This window comes from Pongo pygmaeus, chromosome X (assembly GCF_028885625.2).
Source record: "Pongo pygmaeus isolate AG05252 chromosome X, NHGRI_mPonPyg2-v2.0_pri, whole genome shotgun sequence".
NCBI lineage: Eukaryota > Metazoa > Chordata > Mammalia > Primates > Hominidae > Pongo > Pongo pygmaeus.
The window spans coordinates 50,314,104-50,336,459 of record NC_072396.2 but is presented as its reverse complement, the minus strand read 5'-3'; the positions used below and the strand labels follow the sequence as shown (position 1 = coordinate 50,336,459).

Here is a 22,356-nt window from a genome sequence, read left to right as displayed (position 1 = left end):
ACCTCAGGTGATCTACCTGCCTCGGCCACCCCAACTGCAGGGATAACAAGTGTGAACCACTGTGCCCAGCCGAAAATCAACATTTTTAAAATGTTCTACCAGGCAATTCCAATGGGTAGCCAGGGTTGATGAAAACTGCACCAAAAACACAGCTATTAGAATGATCAAAATCCAGATCACTGACAACAACAAATTTTGGGGAGGACGTGGAGCAACAGGAACTCTCATTCATTGCTGGTGGGAATGTAAAATGGTAAAGCCAATTTGAAAGGCAGTTTGGCAGTACTTCTTACAAAACTAAACAAACTCTTACTATTCAGTCCAGTAGTTGTACTTCTTGGTATCTACCCAAAGGAGTTGAAAACTTGTGTCTGGACATGGATGTTTATAGCTTTTTTAAACTAGCATCTTTAAAGGCTTTCCCAGATAATCTCAACATCTGTGTCTTTGCGTTGGTGTCAGTTGTTTGTCTTTCTCCATTTGAGATTCCATAACTTCCTTTTTTTTTTTTTTTTTTTTTTTGAAATGGAGCCTCACTCTGTCAGCCAGGCTGGAGTACAGTGGCACGATCTTGGCTCACTGCAAACTCTGCCTCCCGGGTTCAAGCAATTCTCTGCCTCAGCCTCCCGAGTAGCTGGGATTACAAGTGCCCACCACCATACCCAGCTAATTTTTGTATTTTTGGTAGACATGGGGTTTCACCATCTTGGCCAGGCTGGTCTTGAACTCCTGACCTCGTGATCTACCCGCCTCAGCCTCCCAAAATGCTGGGATTACAGGTATGAGCCACTGCACCTGGCCAAGATGCCTAACTTTCATGCTTCTTCGTATTCTGAGTAATTTTGAATTATATGCTGGATGCTTTGAATATCAGGTTATGAGACACTTGAACAATTTCTTTTTGTTTTGTTTTAGACACAGGGTCTCACTCTGTTGCCCAGGCTGGAGTGCAGTGTATGATCATAGCTCACTGCAGCCTTGAACTCCTGGGCTCAAGGGATCCTCCTGCCTCAGCCTTCACAGTAGCTAGGACTACAGGCATGTGTCATCACACTCAGCTATTTTTAATTGTTTTTTTGTAGAGACAAGGTCTCACTATGTTGCCCAGGTTGGAAACTCCTAGCCTCAAGCCATCTGTCTTCTTACTTCAGCACGCAAAAGTGCTAGGATTATTGGTGTAAGTCACTGCTCTTGGCCACACAGAACAATTTCTATTTCTCTATCTTTGAGTTCACAAACTCTTTTCTTGTCTCCATTCTGCTATTGAATCCATTTGGTAAGAATTATTTTCCTTCGTTATCATATTTTCCACTTCTAAAATTTCCATTTGCTTTTTCTTTAAATATTCTTTTTGTGTGTGTGTGCCAGGACTTTGTTTTTACTTGTTTCAACAGTGTTCATGATTGCTTGTTTAAGCATTTTTTTTTTTAGATGGAGTCTCACTCTGTTGCCCAGGCTGGAGTGCAGTCGCGTGATCTCGGTTCACTGCAACCTCTGCCTCCTGGGTTCAAGCAATTCTCCTGTTTCTGACTCCCAAGTAGCTAAGACTACAGGTGCGCACCACCACGCCCAGCTAATTTTTTGCATTTTTAGTAGAGACGGGGTTTCACCATGTTGGTCAAGCTGGTCTCGAACTCCTGACCTCAAGTGATCCACCCACCTCGGCCTCCCAAAGTGCTGGGATTACAGGCATGAGCAACCACGCCCAGCCTAAGTGTTTATAAAATAGCATCTTTAAAGGCTTTCCCACATAATCCCAACATCTCTATCTTAGCAGTGGTGTCCGTTGATTGTCTTTCCCTCTTTCAGTGGCCCTATTTTCCTGGTTCTTCATATTCTGAGTAATTTTGAATTATATGCTAGACATTTTAAATATTTAGTTATGAGACTCTTAGTCTTGTATAATGCTATGGGGTATGTTGCTATTTCTGTTTTAGCAGGTCGTCTACCTCACTTCACAGGCAGCCACCATGGTCCTTGTCCCTATGGCGGGGCCAGAGCAAGAGAGGGCCCTGCAGGGGAGGGGGGCTCAGTTGAAGATGGAATGAGTTTTGAGGGGAGCACTATTTGAGGTATTTGAGTACCCGAGGCATATGAAACAGCAGAGGGAGGTTGGATTCCATTATCTTCACGGGGATGAAAATAGGGAGTGTGGGGTGTGGGGCTGGGAACTGCAGCCCTCCCCACCTTTGGGTGCTGGCCTCAGTGCGCATGTTCACTGGGTGCCTTCCCGTCGGCCCCTTCGCCCACGTGAAGAACGCCAGGGAGCTGTGAGGGTGTGGAGTCGCGTTCCTGCTGTCCGGACACTTTTTTCCTCTACTGAGACTCATCTGGTGGATCCGCAGGCCAGTCCTCCCGGGGGCTGAAGTGTGAGTGAGGGTGAGGAGGAGCCAGTGGGCTTCGGGCGGAGCCAGTGGGCTTAGGGCAGGTTCGGTGGGCCCCTCGGTCTGGTGGTGTGTGGCTTTTGAGGGAGAAGGGCCTCAGTGGCCTCCAAAAGAGAAGGGCCTCGAGCTCGTCCTCCTTCTCCTCACAGGCTGCGACGCCGCCATCGGCTTTGTGGTCGTGAAGGGGCCAGGACAGGGAGGAAAGTGGGCCGTGAAGGGGAAGCGGTCAGGGGCTCAGGTGAAAATGGGGCGAGTGCTGCGGGTGCTGTTGGAGGGGTCAAAGTCCCGAGGTGGTAGGAACCCATGACACGGCACATTCCTGAGTCCTGAATGGGGCCCCGGGGCGGGAGGTAGGTGGTGAAGATGGCGGTAAAGAAGGGGCCTGGAACCTGGGAAGGCTGTGGGCTGGTGAGCGTCCCCCAGCGGTGTGGAGTGGGGAGTGCCCAAGTGAGAAACACCCGAGTGAGAAGCGTGGCAAGGTCTCACCTCTGCCATGGAAGGTCCGGAAACAATGGGAAGGACTAGGAGAGGCTGTGTGGTCCAACCAAACTTGATTTGAGGGGGGTGAATGGCTCTAGTAAGTGGGAGTGTGCCAAAAGCAGCAGTCACGGGAATTGTGATTCACTAGTGTTTTCATGTGGAGTCCGCTTGTGAAACTAAACCTCATCAGAAACGTCCTCTGTCAGAGGGGCGCAGTGGTGCGCGCCTGTAGTCCCAGCTACTCCGGACTAGGCAGGAGGATCGCTTGAGCGGGAGGTCGAGGCTGCAGTGAAGTGTGATCACGCCACTGCATTCCAGCGTGAGCAACAGAGCGAGATTCTGTGTCTAAAAGAAATTTTAAAATAATGTCCTCTGCCTTTTGCCGCATGCCTTAAGATGACTGCTCTGCCAGCTTGGGGAGCATAAGTGGCTTTGCAAGCACTCAGAAAACGTACACACTTGCACTTAACTCTGGGACTTATTTTGAGAGTATTTTCAAAATTAAAATGACAAGTTAACATTTAGCCATGGAAGTGATCGAATATAGCTGTCCTCTCAAGTGCCTGTTCCCAATCACGGTTTTCTCTTTTCAGTGTGAAATATGGGTTTTCAAAGAAGATTAATCTATCGGCGTAGACCAATAATCTATATAGAATCTTCTGAGGTAATTGGGCCTATGCTGTTGAGTGCTTTAACGTTAATTCGATGTTTTCTATTAGCAGAAATTAATTTTTGTGATAGTGTTGTTGCATTAGTATAGATACACTAATAAAGGTAGTTCATGCTGATAAAAAAAAAATGATTCTGGCATCTCATGAAGCAAATATTGATTCAGGAGGATTTTTTTTTTCTCTTGTGTTCTCCAACTTTTGGCCATGACTTCCTTCTCATGCTTTGCTTGTGAATGACACATAGATTATACACATCTATTCCAACAGAGTGTAATAGCTTCCAAAGTCCTTGTGGGTAACTTTTCTCGCAGTAACCTTTCTGTGGGTAGAGTAGCCTTATTAACCATATAGAATAAAGTTGGAGAAATGTTTTTAGGTTCAGTTATGATCAGAAACATCTGTGCATTCTCTGTGTGTATACATATATATTTTTTGACATGTATTAATAACAAAACTTTTTGTCTTTGCACACTCACACACATATTCCCTACCACAAGGAGTCCAGTGATGAGCAACCTGATGAAGAGGAATCACCAACTCAAAGTCAGGATTCTACACCTGCTGAAGAGAGAGAGGATGAGGGAGCATCTGCAGCTCAAGGTAAAGGGAAAGGGAAGAAGAATGCCTGTTGGGGTGTGTCTGTCTGTGTGTGTGTGTGTGTGTGTGTGTGTGTGTGTGCCTCGTGCATTGTCACATACCAGGAACAGGAGGAATGAAAACCATGCAAACGATGCCTAGAAATTGACTGGAAAAGTGAAGAGGGTATAGTTTGCAGCTTACCTTAGGGAAATAAATCCCTCACTATGATAAAATTTCTCCACTTTATGAATGAGAGAATGGAGGCCCTGGGATTGTGTTTTGTCCAAGAACACTTGACTGGTGAATACAAAATTTGTGTTTTGTTCCAAAGTTTGTGTCTTCCTACCATCTATGTTGCTGTAACAATAGTAAATGATTTTGCTGAAAGTGCTTAAAACTCAAATGCTTTACTGTAATGTAGCTTAGTACTGGCCCAGGAATAGACCCAGTTCAGAGGAGCAGGAGCAACTCCAAAAACTGAGTTGCTGATTGCTGGCCACCATTTCCTTTGATATTTTTATGTGGTAAGTTTGTTGAAAGCTGGAGAATTCAGGATACTGCCATATAGGTAGCTGGTGCAGTATGATTTTTTAAGTGGCTTTTAAGAGGTGATTAAATCCTTTTATGGTTAGAAAAACCAAAAAAAGGAATTATCCTGAGATTAACATGAGATGGAAATAATTTCTCCGAGATAAAATATTTTGAAGCAAAACAATTACCTAACTCAGGTCATGGATTATTCTAAGGATTCACTGTTAAAGGTATCTAGAATAAGACTGACAACAATGCCCATTAATTGCTGTCCACCCATTCCTTTGTTCTCAGCGTGAGACAGTATATTTGCCGTAATTCACAAATAATGTTATTTTTGGTGCTTTGTTCTACATGGGGTTCATTTAGGGAATATTACATTTAGGACCTTTGGACCTAAATATAACTTTATTTGAACAAAGTTAAGTTTCTATTTACCCCAGTAGATAATGGGTGTCGTGACTGTAAGATTTTCCATAGTCCTCAAATCCATCCAGCTAATCAATCCTTCAGAAATTGACATTGTAATTGTAACTGAAATCCTATCCATGATGTAGACTTCAGATTTCTTAGCTGATGCACACTGCTTTTGGTACTCTATGGCTGAATATAAGCATTATACATGTCCTGTGGTTTATCCTTAGATTGTCATTTAGTAGAAAGGTCTCAAACTGGGCTTAGTGCCGTGCAATCATAGTCCCAGCTACCTGGGAGGCTGAGGTGAGAGGATTGCTTGAGCCTAGGGTTCAAGACCAGCCTGGGAAACATAGTGAGACCTCATCGCAAATAAATAAATAAATAAATAAATAAATGTTTCGTTATATAGGAAAACAAACATGTAAAGTTTGTTCTTAGTTGCTGGTAATGTTGCAAACATAACTCCTTACTGAACTATAACACTTAAAATTAGTTACCATGGTAAATTTTATGTTATGTGTATTTTTTACCACAATTAAAAAAAAAACTTCTGTCTTCCTAAAGTTCAGTGTAGTTGTCATATATTCTTACAAGTTTTTACTTTATATATTTTCAAGACATAACATTTGTAGAAAATTTGCAAGAATAGTACAATGAACTCATATACTTTTCCCTAGATTCACCAATTGTTAATAGCTTCTGCTCCATTGGTTTCACATCTCTTCCCTCCCTCTCTTACCCTGCTGCCCACACACTCACACACACACTTATGGATATTATGTTTATTCTTATTAATGCTGCATTGTTCAGATAAGGTTTCAGCTATTATGGCCCTTTACCCTAAGTACTTGAGAGTGTTTATATACCCTCAGAACAAAGAAAAAGTCATTCCTTGGATAATCACTGCACAATGATCAAACTCAGGACATTTAACAATGAGAACCTGCAGTCATTTAATATACAGAGTATACTCAGATTTTGCCAGTTATCCAGATAATTTTCTTTTTTCTTTCTTTTTTTTTTTTTTCAGATGGAGTCTCACTCTGTTGCCCAGGTTGGAGTGCACTGGCAAGATCTCGGCTCTCTCTAACCTCCACCTCCCAGGCTCAAGAGATTCTCATGCCTCAGCCTCCTGAGTAGTTGGGACTACAGGCAATGGCCACCGCGCCTGCCTAATTTTTTTTTTCTTTTGTATTTTTAGCAGAGCCTGGGTTTCACCATGTTGGCCAGGCTGGTCTCTAACTCCTGACCTCAGATGATCCGCCCACCTTGGTCTCCCAAAGTGCTGGGATTCCAGGTGTGAGCCACCATGCCTGGCTGGCTGATACTGGCATTTTTCAAGAGGATAGACCAGTTGGTTTGCGGAATGTTTAGCACTTTGGGCTTTTTCGTGTAGTTTCTGAAGACTGTTTTTTCACTCACCATTTATTGGTGCCTACTCATGCCATATAACTTGCTAGGTGCTAGGAGTCTAAATGCTAATGAGAGACAGGATGTCAGCCTTGAGTCATTTAATATGATAAGGACAATCAGAAATACAATAATAGATAAGTGCAAAGGAGGCAACAAAGTTGTCTGAGGGCAGTCTTCAGAAAGGAAGAGGGTAATATTTGGAAAACCCTGTTTTCCTGTTTTCTGCCAACAGACTCCTGAAATAATGTTCTTGGGATTCTTATCAACACATTTATTATTACAGTAGCTAAAGTTTTTATTTAATAAGACCAAGAGCATGAATATTATTTTCTTATTCATATTTCATGTGTTGCTGCTTAAAATGATAATTTTGTTTTATCTTAAGGGCAGGAGCCTGAAGCTGATAGCCAGGAACTGGTTCAGCCACAGATTGGGTATGAGCTTGGAGATGGTCCTGATGCCAAGAGGGTGTGCCTGCGAAATGAAGAGCAGATGAAACTGCCCGCAGAAGGTAGGTAGTCCATTAAGCATGCAAATTGTAGGGTGTCTGTTTCCACAGTATTATAATTTTCTTTCTTTTTCTGAGATGGAGTCTCACTCTGTCACCCAGGCTGGAGTGCAGTGGCTCAATCTTGGCTCACTGCAACATCCACCTCCTGGGTTTAAGTGATTCTCCTGCCTCGGCCTCCCGAGCAGCTAGGATTACAGGCGTGTGCCACCACAGGCACCTAATTTTTGTAATTCTAGTAGAGACGGGGTTTTGTCATGTTGCACAGACTGGTGTCGAACTCCTGACCTCAGGTGATCCACCCAGCTTAGCCTCCCAAAGTCCTGAGATTACAGCCCTGCCACAGTGCCTGACAAATAAATGTTTCTCTTTTTTTGTATTTTAGTAGAGACGGGATTTCACCACATTAGCCAGGCTGGTCTTGAACTCCCGACCTCAAGTGATCTGCCCACCTTGGCATCCCAAAATGTTGGTATTTAAGGTGTGAGCCACCATGCCTGGCCCAGATAATTTCCTTTGTAGAATTTCTTTTTCTGATCCAGAGTCCAGTTCAAGATCACGTCTTGCATGTGCTTCTCATGTGTTTTTACTTTCCTTTAATCTGTAACGTTTCCTTAATTTTTCTTTGTCATTCAGGATACGGACATTTTTTAAGAGGATAGACAAGTTGGTGTGCAGAATGTTCAGCATTTGGGGATTTTTCATGTATTTTTTAAAGAACTTTTTTCACTCAGCGTTTATTGGTGGCTACTCATGCCATGCAGGAGTCTAAGTGCCAGGAGTGTAAGTGCTGTGAGAGACAGGGTTTCAGCCTTGAGTCATTTAATATAAGGACAATCAGAAGTAGAATAACACAGAAGTGCAAAGGCAGCAACAAAGTTGTCTGAAGGCAGTCTTCGGAAAGGAAGAGGGTAATATTTGGAAAACCTTGTTTTCCTGTTTTCTGCCAACAGACTCCTGAAATAATGTTCTTGGGATTCTTATCAACACATTTATTATTACACTAGTGAAAGCTTTTATTTAATAACACTGAGCATGAATATTATTTTCCTATTCATATTTCATGTTTTACTGCTTAAATTGATTATATAGATTTATATAGATTTATATATTTTTTATATATTTTTATATATTTATTTTTTCTATATATTTATGTATTTTTAATATATTTATATATTTATATATATTTATATATTTATATATTTATATGTATTTATATATATTTATATATTTATATATATTTATATATATTTATATATATTTATATATATATTTATATATATTTATATATACTTATATATTTATATATATACTTACATACATATTTATATATATTTGTATACATATTTATATATATTTATATATATTTATATATATATATTTATATATATAATATATATTAATATATATTTATATATATTTATATAACTTTATATATATTTCTATATTTATATATATTTACATATATATTTATATATATTTATATATATATTTATATATTTATATACATTTGTATATATTTATATATATTCATATATATTTATATATATTCATATATATGTTCATATATATTTATATATTGATATATATTTATATGTATTTATATATTTATATACATTAATATATATATTTATATATATTTTTATATATTTATATATATTTATATATATTTTTATATATTTTTATATATATTTATATATATCTATATTTATATATATTTATACATTTTTATATATATTTATAAATTTATATATTTATATATATTTATATATATTTACATATTTATATATTTATATATATTTTTTGTATATATTTATATATTTATATATGTTTATTTATTTTTTATATATATTTATATATTTATATATATTTATATATATTTATATGTATTTATATAAATATATATTTGTATGTATTTATATAAAAATTTATATATTTGTATATATTTATATAATAATTTATATATTTGTATATATTTATATAAAAATTTATATATTTATATATATTTATATAAAAATTTATATATTTATATATATTTATATAAAAATTTATATATTTATATATATTTATATAAAAATTTATATATTTATATATATTTATATATTTATAAATACATATATTTGTATATATTTGTATGAAAATCTATATTTATATATTTATATATATTCATATAAAAATATATATTTATATATTTATATATATTTATATAAAAATATATATTTATATATTTATATATATTTATATATTTATATATATTTATATAAAAATATATATTTATATATTTATATATATTTATATAAAAATTTATATTTATATATTTATATATATTTATATAAAAATTTATATATTTATATATATTTATATATATATATTTATATATTTATATATAAATATATATATTTATATATTTATACATATATATTTATATATTTATATAAAAATATATATTTTTTTATATATTTATATAAATATATATATTTATATTTATATAAATATATATATTTATATATATATAAATATATATATTATATATATTTATATATATATTTATATATTTATATAAAAATATATATTTATATATATTTATATATATATATTTATATATTTATATAAATATATATATTTATATATATTCATATATATATATAAATATATATATTTATATATATTTATATAAAAATATATATATTTATATATATTTATATATCTTTATATGAAAATATATATATTTATATATTTATATATATTTATATAAAAATGTATATATTTATAGATATATTTATATATATTTATATAAAAATATATATATTTATATATATTTATATAAAAATATATATATTTATATATATTTATATAAAAATATATATATTTATATATATTTATATAAAAATATATATATTTATATAAAAATATATATATTTACATATATTTATATATATTTATATAAAAATATATATATTTATATATATCTATATAAAAATATATATATTTATATATATCTATATAAAAATATATATATTTATATATTTATATATAAATATATATATTTATATATATTTATATATTTTTATAAAAATATATATATATTTATATAAAAATCTATATTTATATATTTATATAAAAATATATATTTCTATATATTTATATAAAAATATATATGTATATACTCATATAAAAATATATATGTATATACTCATATAAAATATATATTTATATACTTATATAAAATATACATTTATATATTTATATAAATATATATATTTATATAAATGTATATATTTATATAAATGTATATATGTATATATTTATATAAATGTATATATTTATATATTTATATAAAAATATGTATTTATATATTTATATAAAAATATACATTTATATATTTATATTAAAATATATATATATTTATATATTTATATAAAAATATATATTTATATATTTATGTATTTATATATTTATATAAAAATATATAAAAATATATATATATTTATATATTTATATAAAAATATATAAAAATATATATATATTTATATATTTATATAAAAATATATAAAAATATATCTATTTATATAAAAATATATGAAAATATATATTTATATAAAAATATGTATTTATATATTCATATAAAAATATATATTTATATATTCATATAAAATATATATTTATATATTCATATAAAAATATATATTTATATATTCATATAAAAATATATATTTATATATTCATATAAAAATATGTATATTTATGTATTTATATAAATATACATATAAATATATATTTATCTATATGAATATATAGATAAATATATATATGAATATATATATATATTTATATATTTGTATATTTATATATATTTTTATATTTTTTTATATATTTTATATAAATATATATATTTATATATATTCATATATAGTTATAGATTTTTTATATCAATATATATATTTCTATATTTATATAAATACATATAAATATCTATAAATATATAAATATATACATTTATATAAATATCTATAAATATATATAAATATAAAAATATATAAATATATATTTTTTATATATTTATATAAAATATATGTATATAAAATATATATAATTTATATAAATATACATATTTATATAAAAAAATATATATTTATATAAGTATATATATTTATATATTTACATATATTCATATAGATATATTTACATATATATTTATATATATTTATATAAATATATATTCATATATTTATAATATTTATATAAATATATATTCATATATTTATATAAATATTTTTATATAAATATATATTCATATATATTTATATAAATATTTTTATATATTGATATATTTATATATATATTTATATATTTATGTATTTATATATTTATATAAAAATATATAAATATATATTTATATATTTATATATTTATATAAAAATATATAAAAATATATCTATTTATATAAAAATATATGAAAATATATATTTATATAAAAATATATATTTATATATTCATATAAAAATATATATTTATATATTCATATAAAAATATATATTTATATATTCATATAAAAATATATATATTTATGTATTTATATAAATATACATATAAATATATATTTATATATATGAATATATAGACAAATATATATATTTATATATATGAATATATAGACAAATATATATATTTATATATATGAATATATATATATTTATATATTTGTATATTTATATATTTTTTTACTTTTTTATATATTTTATATAAATATATATATTTATATATATTCATATATAGTTATAGATTTTTTATATCAATATATATATTTCTATATTTATATAAATACATATAAATATCTATAAATATATACATTTATATAAATATCTATAAATATATATAAATATAAAAATATATAAATATATATATTTTTTATATATTTATATAAAATATATGTATATAAAATATATATAATTTATATAAATATACATATTTATATTAAAAAATATATATTTATATAAGTATATATATTTATATATTTACATATATTCATATAGATATATTTACATATATTTATATATATTTATATAAATATATATTCATATATTTATATATATTTATATAAATATATATTCATATATTTATATAAATATTTTTATATATTGATATATTTATATATATATTTATATATTTATATAAATATATATTTTTATATATTTATATAAATATACGTTTATATATTTATATAAATATATACATTTATATATTTATATAAATATATAGTTATATATATTTATATATTTATGTAAAAAAATATATACATATATTTATATAAATATATATATTTATATATATTTATATAAAATGTATTTATATATATTTATGTAAAAATATATATTTATATATTTATACATATTTATATATTCATATAAATATATGTAAATATATATTTATATGAATATATAAATATATATTTACATATATTTATATATTCATATAAATATATGTAAATATATATCTATATATTTATATAAATATATATAAATATATAGATATATATTTACATGAATATAATATGTATATTTATATAAATATATATAAATATATAGATATATATTTACATGAATATAATATGTATATTTATATATATTTATATAAAATAATATGTATATTTATATATATTTATACATAAATATGTATATTTTTATATATTTATACAAAAATATGTATATTTTTATATATTTATACATAAATATGTATATTGATATATTTATACATAAATATGTATATTTAGATATATTTATACATAAATATGTATATTTAGATATATTTATACATAAATATGTATATTTATACATAAATATGTATATTTATACTTACATATGTATATTGATATATACTTATGTATAAGTATGTATATTTATACATATTTATATATTAATATGTATATTTATATATAAATATGTATATTCATAGATATTTATATGTAAATATGTATATTCATAGATATTTATATATAAATATGTATATTCATAGATATTTATATATAAATATGTATATTCATAGATATTTATGTATAAATATGTATATTCATAGATATTTATATATAAATATGTATATTCAGAGATATTTATATATAAATATGTATATTCAGAGATATTTATATATAAAATGTTTATTCATAGATATTTATATATAAATATATATATTCATAGATTATATATAGAAATATGTATATTCATAGATGTTTATATATAAATATGTATATTCATAGATATTTATATGTATATTTATAGATGTTTATATATAAATATATAAATAAAAATATTTATGTATAAATATATATATATATTTTTTAAGGGCCAGAGCCTGAAGCGGATAGCCAGGAGCAGGTTCACCCGAAGACTGGGTGTGAGCGTGGAGATGGTCCTGATGTCCAGGAGTTGGGCCTGCCAAATCCAGAGGAGGTGAAAACACCTGAGGAAGGTAGGCAATCCATTAGGCATGCAAATTGTAGGGTGTCTGTTTCCACAGTATCATATTATAATAATTATTATTTTTTTGAGACAGAGTCTCACTCTGTCAACCAGGCTGGAGTGCAGTGGTGCCATCTCGGCTCACTGGAACTTCTGCCTCCCAGTTTCAAGTGATTCTCCTCCCTCAGCCTCCCAAGTAGCTGGGATTACAGGCGTGCTCCACTGTGCCCAGCTAATTTTTGTATTTTTAGTAGAGACGAGGTTTTGCCATTTTGCATAAGCTGGTCTCAAACTCCTGATCTCAGGTGATCCACCCACCTCGGCCTCCTAACTCGGCCTGCTAAAGTGCCAGGATTACAGGCATGAGCCACTGCACCTGACCCAGTATTATGTTTTTAGTAACACAGGGGTAATAATACTGCCTCTTTAATAATAGAGTTCTTATATAAAGGTTATTTGAAACGTAGTTCAGGTCCCAGCAGCCAACTTATAGACTGTCAGATACAGAAACAAACTGAGTCAAAGCCATATTGAATTATAACTTTTGAGTATAAATCCTTAAACCAATAGCTCATGATTTTCAGATGCTTTTGTAAAGGTCTGCTTTTAATAAATACATAACACATTTGTAACACCCATCAGTTGGTGTGAAATATGCTGAAGCACTGATGCAGGTTCTAATACCAGCTCTTACAGCATTGGTGAGATTCTGAGCAAATCCCTTACCTTCTAAACCTATCTTTGGTCTTATAAAAATAGTGAGTTTAAGTCAGATATTTTAAAATCCTTTTCCATTCTGGTTCTTTCATACTCTGATCCTGTTGCGTAGAATGCATAGGATACAGAGATCATCTGTTTTACATGATTTGTTTATCATAAATCATCAAACCCTGGCCTAAGTCATCCGAAAACCTCCTAATTGAGATTTCATTGCTACTAAGAAAGGGAGCAGGCACTCTGCTTCGTGTTAGTTTTTCTGTGTGGAGACCTGAATGCCTATTCTTAGGTACTGTCAGTTTTTGAATTGTCACTCTGACAGAGTGACGAGTCTCACTCTGTCACCCAGACTGGGGTGCTGTGGTGCGATTTCAGCTCACTGCAACCTCGGCCTCCCAGGCTCAAGTGATCCTCCCAACTCAGCCTCCTGAGCAGCTGGAACTACAGGCACAAGCTGCCATGCCTGATTGATGTTGTTTTTTTAAAAAAAATTTTTTATACAGATGAGGTCTCACTATGTTGCCCAGGCTGGGATTCTCTGGCCCTTAATTGCTTTTTAAATCTTTCTCCAAGGAAACCTTGAGTGAGTGAATAATCAAATGGTGAGAGACCATTTAGTTTCTATTTTCTGTGGGATGTAGGTCAGTGATGCTCAGCATGGGTGTGAGTAAGATGCCTGTGCTATGCACACTCCCTGCCCCACTGTCAGTCTTCATGAGCCACTATTTCTAATGAGACTGTAGACACATACATGATCTCTAACCATATCAAATGTTGCATGTAGGTTTCAGCTTTTGAGGCATCAGTTGGTAAGATTTGAAGTTCAAAGATCATGACTCCAGTACTTTCTGAGTAATCCACTGAAGTATGTTTTACATGTGTTTTCCAAATTGCTGACTTAATTATAAGTGCTTCTGAATTTAAAAGAAGCACTTGATGTTTACGGAATTAATTACCTTTAAATTCTACAGGTCCACCCTCAAAGTTTATACAGAGGTTTACTTGGCTATAAGACACAGGACCGCCCTTAGGGTTCTATTTTTAGTCCATTTTATAAAACCCAAATTGTAGTGTCCTTTGTGTGTGCCTTTAGGGTCATCTAAATAATCTGCTGCTAAATCATGTTGCTAACAGTTATGCTTCTGTTACAGATGAAGGGCAATCACAGCCTTAAAAGAAGACACACTGAAATGATGCAGGCTGCTCCTGTGTTGGAAATTTGACCATTAAAATTCTCCCAATAAAGCTTTACAGCCTTCTGCAAAGAAGTCTTGTGCATCTTTTGTTAATTTTATTTCCAGGTATTTGATGCTCTGAAATGTGTATCATTCTTTGACATTTTATATGCTAGCTGTTTGAGCTGGTATGTAGCGGCATAATTCCTACATATTGAGTTTCTATCCAGCAACCTTGTTAAATATGCTTATTATTTCTAAAAGTTTACTTCTAGATCTTTTTCAGTTTTCAACATACAGAATCATATCGTCTTTGAATAAGAACAATTTTGTTTCTGTCACTTTTTTTTTCTGTTTTCTTTTGTATTTTTTGTAGACACATGGTTTTGCCATGTTGCCCAGTTCGTTCTTGAACTCCTGAGCTCAAGTGATCCACCCACCTCGGCCTCCCAAAGTGCTGGGATTGCAGGCATGAGCCACTGCGCCCAGCCTGTTGCTGCCATTTTAAACACTTTTATTTCCTTTTCTCATTTTAGGGGCATTGGGCAGACCCACCTGGTATAATGGTGATAGTGGACATCCCTGTCTTATCCCTGATCAGAAATGGAAAAATTTCAACATTTCAACATAATATTTACCGTACTTTTTTTGTAGATTGACTTCAACAGTCAGTCATTCCACTCTGTTCTAGTTTGCTGAGAGTGTTCATTTTGAATATATGTTGAGTTTCATCAAATACTGCATCTATTGTGATTATCACTGCATTTTTTCATTAATCTGTTAAAGTAGTGAATTAGATTGATAAATTTGTACTTTTTTGTTTTATATTTTTAAAAATTGAGACAGGGTGTCACTCTGTCACCCAGGCTGGAGTGCTGTGGTGTTATCACAGCTCACTTCAGCCTTGACCTCCTGGGCACAAGGGATCCTCCCACCTCAGCCTCCTGAATAGGACTATAGGCACATGCCACCATGTCCAGCTAGTTTTTCTATTGTTTTGTAGAGATGAGATTTTGTCATGTTGCCCAGGCTGCTCTCGAACTTCTGATCTCAGGTGGTCTGCCCACCTCAGCCTCCCAAAGTGCTAGGATTACAGGTGTGAGCCTTGGCCTGGCCACATTTTTCTTATATAGGGATCTTGTCTGTGTAAAGATTCAACTTACCTGTATGTTTGTGCGGGTGGGCTAACAGCATGATGAAATTTATCATTCTATTGATTTAAAGAAAACTATCCTTGACTTTCTAGTGTGTAAGTACATCAAAGCATAACTATAATTATTTTGAAAGCATATATTGTTATGGGTGTTGGGACCCCTGCACTTTCCACTGCTGTGGGAGTATGTCCTTGTAGGTATCTGTATTCTGTTTTCTCAACTGCAAACATCTTAGGACCATGGGTTGTGACTGGCAAGGAATGTGCCTTGCTAATTTCAAGATGGAGTTGATTTTCAAGTGGTTTCACTCTGGCTGTCCTAGGCTTCTGTTTCCCTAACATTTTCACTTCTTCTGTGATTCTGATGCTACAAATGATAGATGTTTTAGTATTTTCTTACAGGTCCACGAGGTTGTATTCCTTTTTCTTTCAGTTTCTTTCTCTGACTTGTTCATATTGAACATTTTCTTTTTGTTTTGTTTTAGACACAGGGTCTCACTCTATTGCCCAGGCTGGAGAGCAGTGGTGAGAGGAGCTCACTGCAGCCTTGAACTCCTGGGCTCAAGGGATCCTCCTCCCTCAGCCTTCACAGTAGCTGACTACAGGCACGTGTCATCACACTCAAGCTATTTTTAATTGTTTTTTGTAAAGATGAGGTCTCACTGTGTTGCCCAGGCTGGTCTCAAACTGCTAGCATCCAGCCATCTGTTGTCTTACTTCAGCCTGCAAAAGTGCTAGGATTAGTGGTGTAAGTCACTGCTCTTGGCCAGATAGAACAATTTCTTTTTATCTATCTTTGTGTTCACTAACTCTTTGCTTGTCTCCATTCTGCTATTGAACCCATTCAGTGGGAATTTTTTCCTTGGTTATCATATCTTCCACTTCTAAAATTTCCATTTGTTTCTTCTTTAAATATTCTTTTTTTGTGGTGGGACTTTCTGTTTTTTCTTGTTGCAAAAGTGTGCATGATTGCTTGTTTAAGCATCTTTATTCATAATTGCCAAAACTTGGCAGCAAACAAAGTGTCCTTCAGTAAATGAATGGACTAATAAACTGTCTACAGATAGCCAGTGGAATATTATTCAGCCGTAAAGTGAAATGGATTATCAAGCCATGAAAAGACATGGAAGAAACTTTAATTTCTATTACTAAGTGAAGGTAGCCAGTCTAAAAAGGCTTACTTGGCTATGATTATATGCTGTATGATTCCAACTATATGATATTATGGGTAGGGCAAAACTATGGAGACAATAAAAAGATCAGTGGTTGCCAGGGGTTATAGAGCAGGAAGGGATGAATAGGTGGAGCATGGAGGATTTTTAGAGCAGTGAAACTACTCTGTATGATACTATAATGGTGGGTACATGTCATTATACCTTTGTCCAAACTTATTAAATGCACAACACCAAGAGTGAATCCTAATGTAAACTATGGACTGTGAGTGATAATGATGGGTCATTGCAGGTTCAATTGCAACAAATGTACCACTCCTTTGGGGGATGTTGATAATGGGGAGAATTGTGCATGTGTTGGGCCCAGGAGTATATAGGATATCTCTATACCTTCCTCGCAATTTTGATGTGGTCCTAAAACTTCTCTTTAAAAAAAGTCTGTTAATTTTTTATAAAATTAATAAGTACTGAAAAAATTTAAATATTCGTTCCTGGGCCAATTAAAAGATAGAGATTAACAGAGTGGATAAAAAATAATCAAACCATATGCCATATACAAGAAACTCATTTCACATATGACCACATATGTAGATAGAAACTAAAAGAATGGAAAAACATATTCAATGCAAACATTAATTTTTAAAAAACTAGGAGTGGGCCGGGCGTGGTGGCTCATGCCTGTAATCCCAGCACTTTTGGAGGCCAAAGTGGGCGGATCACGAGGTCAGGAGTTTGAGACCAGCCTGGCCAATATGGTGAAACCCTGTCTCTACTAAAAATACAAAAATTAGCCGGGCGTGGTGGCGTGCACCTGTACTCCCAGCTACTCAGGAGGCTGAGGCAGAAGAATTGCTTGAACCCGGGAGGCAGAGGTTGCAGTGAGCCAAGATCATGCCACTGCACTCCAGCCTGGGTGACAGAGCGAGACTCTATCTCAAAAAAAAAAACAAAACTGGGAGTGACTGCATTAATATTAGGTAAAGTAGACTTCAGAGCAAAGCGAATTACTAGAAATGAAGAGGGACATCACATAATAAAAAGATCAATCCACCAAGAAGAAATAATGATATCAATTAAGGCAGAAAAAGCATCTGCAAAATCCCACACCCACTCATGATTAAAAAAAAAACACTCTCAGCAAACCATGAATAGAGTGGAATTTCTTCAATTTGATACAGTTCATCTACAAAAAAACTAAAAATCATACTTAATTGTGAAAGACTGAATGTTTTCCCCCAACGCCAGGAAAAAGGCAAGGATGTATGTATCTCACCACTGTTATTCAACATACTACTGGAAGTTCTAGCGGAGGAATAAGACAAAAAAAAGAAAAAAGAAAAGAAAGAAAATAATGGATACAGATGGAAATGGAAGAAATTAAACTATCCCTGTTTGCAGATGGCTATATAGAAAATCCCGAAGAATATACCAAGAAATCCCCTCTATAACTAACATGTGAGTTCAGCAAGGATGCAGGATACAAGATGATAAATACACAAAAATCAATTGCACTTCTATATATTAACAACAAATTTGTGGAAACTGGAAATTAAAAACATAATACCATTTACAATTGCATTAAAGAAAGTGAAATACTTAGGTATAAATCTAAAAGCATGTACAAGATCTGTGTGCTGAAATTTGCAAGAGACTGATAAAAGAAATCAAAGACCTAAGTAAATGGAGTGACATACTGTGTCTGTGGATTGGAAGACTCAAAATAGTGGAGATGTCAAATCTCCCCAAATAGATCTTTAAGTTTAATGCAATTCTTATCAAGTTTTTTGTAGACATAGACAAGCTTATTCTAAAATTCATATGGAAAGGCACAAACCCTAGAATAGCTAAAACAATTTTGAAAAGAAGAATATATTGGGAGGAATTGCTCTACCTGATGACTTGCCATCTAGCTATAGTAACCAAAGAAATTATTACATTGTCCAAGAGATAGACATACATCAATGGAACAGAATTGAAAACCCATAAATAGACCCACACAACTGATTCTTTTTTTGATGGGGTCTTGCTATGTTGCCCACACTGGACTTGAACTCCTTGGCTCAAGTGATCCTCCCACCTTAGCCTTCCATGTAACTAGGATTACAGGCATGCACCACCACATCTAGCTTTTCAACTGATTCTTGACAAAGATGGAAATGCAATCCAATTTAAAAAGGAGAGCCTTTTCAACAAATTGTGCTGGAACAATTGAACATCCATAAGCAAAAAAAATTAAACCTTGACCTAAACCTCATACCTTATACAAAAATTAGTGCAAAATGAATCATGGACTTAATGCAAAATGTAAAACTCTAAGACCTTTAGAAACAAATCATAAGAGAAAAATCTTTGGGTCCTAGGACTAGGTGAAGAGTTCTTAGATTTGACACCAAAAGCCCAAACCTTAAAAGGAAAAATTGATGAATTGGACTTTATCAAAATCAAAGACATTTGTTCTGTGAAAGACCCCTGTTAAGAAGATGAAAAGGCAAGCCATATCACAGACTGGGATAAAATAATTGCCAACTACATATCTGACAAGGGCCCTATAGCTAGAATATATAAAGAACTCTCAGAACTCAACAATAAAAAAGCAAACAATCCAATTAGAAACTGGGCAAAAGGCATGAACATATATTTCACCAAAGAGAAGATGTGAATGGCAAATGAGCACATGAAAGGATGTTCAACATCAGTAGCCATTAGATAAATGTAAAATAAGAGCACGGGGAGATGTCATTATGCACCTATTAGAACAGTTAAAAAGTGATAATACCAAATGTTGATGAGGATGCACAGAAGGATGCATTGCTGATAGGAATGAAAAATGGTGTGGCGACTCTAGAAAAGAGTGGGGGAATGAATAAAAAGAGATAACATGAAGGGATTCTTGTGTGGTGATGAGCCAGTTCTATATCTTGATTGTGATAGTGGCACAGAACTACACCCACACACACACACACACACGAATGCAGTTTTCTTAAAATGGTAGAAATAGAACAGAATAGAGAACCCAGAAATAAATCCACACATCTTCGGTGAACTCATTTTCAACAAAGGTACCAAGAATATACATTGGGGAAAAGACAGTCTCTTCAACAAATAGTGCTGGGAAAACTGGATATCCATGTGCAAAGAATGAAACTAGGCCCCTATCTCTTGCCATTACAAAAATCAACTCAAGATGGATTAAAGACTTAAATCTAAGACCTCAAACTATGAAACTACTACTAGAAAACATTGGGAAAACTCTCCAGAACATTGGTGTGGACAAAGATTGCTTCAGTAATACTTCAAATGCACAAGCATCCAAATCAAGAAATGGATAAGTAGGATCACATCAAGTTCAAAAGCTTCTGCACAGCAAAGGAAACAATCAACAAAGTGAAGAGACAACCCACAGAATGGGAGAAAACATTTGCAAACTACCCATCTGACAAGTTGTTAATAACCAGAATATATAAGTAGCTCAAACAACTCAACAGGAAAAAGTCTAATAATCTGACCTTAAAATGGGCAAAAGATCTCAATAGACATTTCTGAAAAGACCTACAAATGACATACAGGTATATGAAAAGGTGCTCAACATCATTGATCATCAGAGAAATGCAAATCAAAACTAAAATGAGATATCATCTCTCCCCAGTTAAAATGGCTTTTATCCAAAAGACAGGCAATAATGAATGCTGGCAGGGATGTACAGAAAAGGCAACCCTCGTACACTGTTGATGGCAACGTGAATAAGTACAACCACTATGGAGAAAGGTTTGGGAGTTCCTCAAAAAATTAACAATAGAGCTACCATATGATCCAGCAATCCCACTGCTAGATATATACCCAAAAGAAAGGAAATCAGTATATCAAAGAGATATCTGCATTCTCATGTTTATTGCAGCACTATTCACAATAGCCAGGATTTGAAATCAACCTAAGTGTCCAGATGAATGGATAAAGAAAATATGGTAAATATACATAATGGAATATTATTCAATCATAAAAAAGAACGAAATCTTGTCATTTGCAATAGCATGGATAGAACTGAAGGTCATTATGTTAAGCACCATAAGCCAGGCACTGAAAGACAAATGTCACATGTTCTCACTCATACGTGGGAACTAAAAGCTAAAACAATTGAACTCAAGGAGATAGTAAAATGATTGTTGCCAGAGGCTGGGAAGGGTAGCAAGGATAGGGGAGCAAGTGGAGGGGGGATAACATGGGGATGAGGGTATAAGAATATAGTTAGAATGAATAAGATCTAGCATTTAATAGCACAACAGGGTGACTATAGTCAACAATAATTTATTTTATATTTTAAAATCGCTAAAAGAGTTGGATTAGAATGTTCCTAACACAAAGAGATGATAAATGCTTGAAGTGATGGATACTCCAATTACCTTGATGTGATTATTATACATAGTATGCCTTTATCAAAACATCACATGTACCCCATAAGTATATATACCTATTATGTGTGCATAAAAATTAAAAATTAGAAAAAAAATGTTTTAAAGGCTCATGAGGGTCCCCGCCCCATTCTTTCCTGTACTCAAGAAGCACATGCTAATGAAGCCTTCTGTACATGCCTGAATGGTGGCAATGTGAATCTCCCCACTCTGGGTCTCAGGCATATGACTGATGAAAGCAGACAGTGTTGACCCAGGCCCACTACCCTCTGACTTTTCAGAGCTGCCTTATGTGAGC

General features: G+C 32.1%; 1 protein-coding gene across 2 annotated transcripts; it reads left to right on the top strand.

Annotated features, from left to right (window-relative positions):
* Positions 1-2,239: 2,239 nt before the first annotated feature.
* On the top strand, positions 2,240-15,420 carry PAGE1 (PAGE family member 1). Of its 2 annotated transcripts, XM_054471957.1 has the most exons (7): positions 2,240-2,369; positions 3,458-3,528; positions 4,033-4,135; positions 6,093-6,116; positions 6,861-6,986; positions 13,320-13,445; positions 15,304-15,420. In XM_054471957.1, the coding sequence occupies exons 2-7, from the start codon at positions 3,466-3,468 to the stop codon at positions 15,324-15,326; spliced, it is 465 nt and encodes a 154-aa protein (XP_054327932.1). In that variant the 5' UTR covers positions 2,240-2,369; positions 3,458-3,465; the 3' UTR covers positions 15,327-15,420. The 2 variants fall into 2 exon arrangements, with proteins under 2 accessions (XP_054327932.1, XP_054327933.1); XM_054471958.1 differs by lacking the exon at positions 6,093-6,116.
* Positions 15,421-22,356: the final 6,936 nt, after the last annotated feature.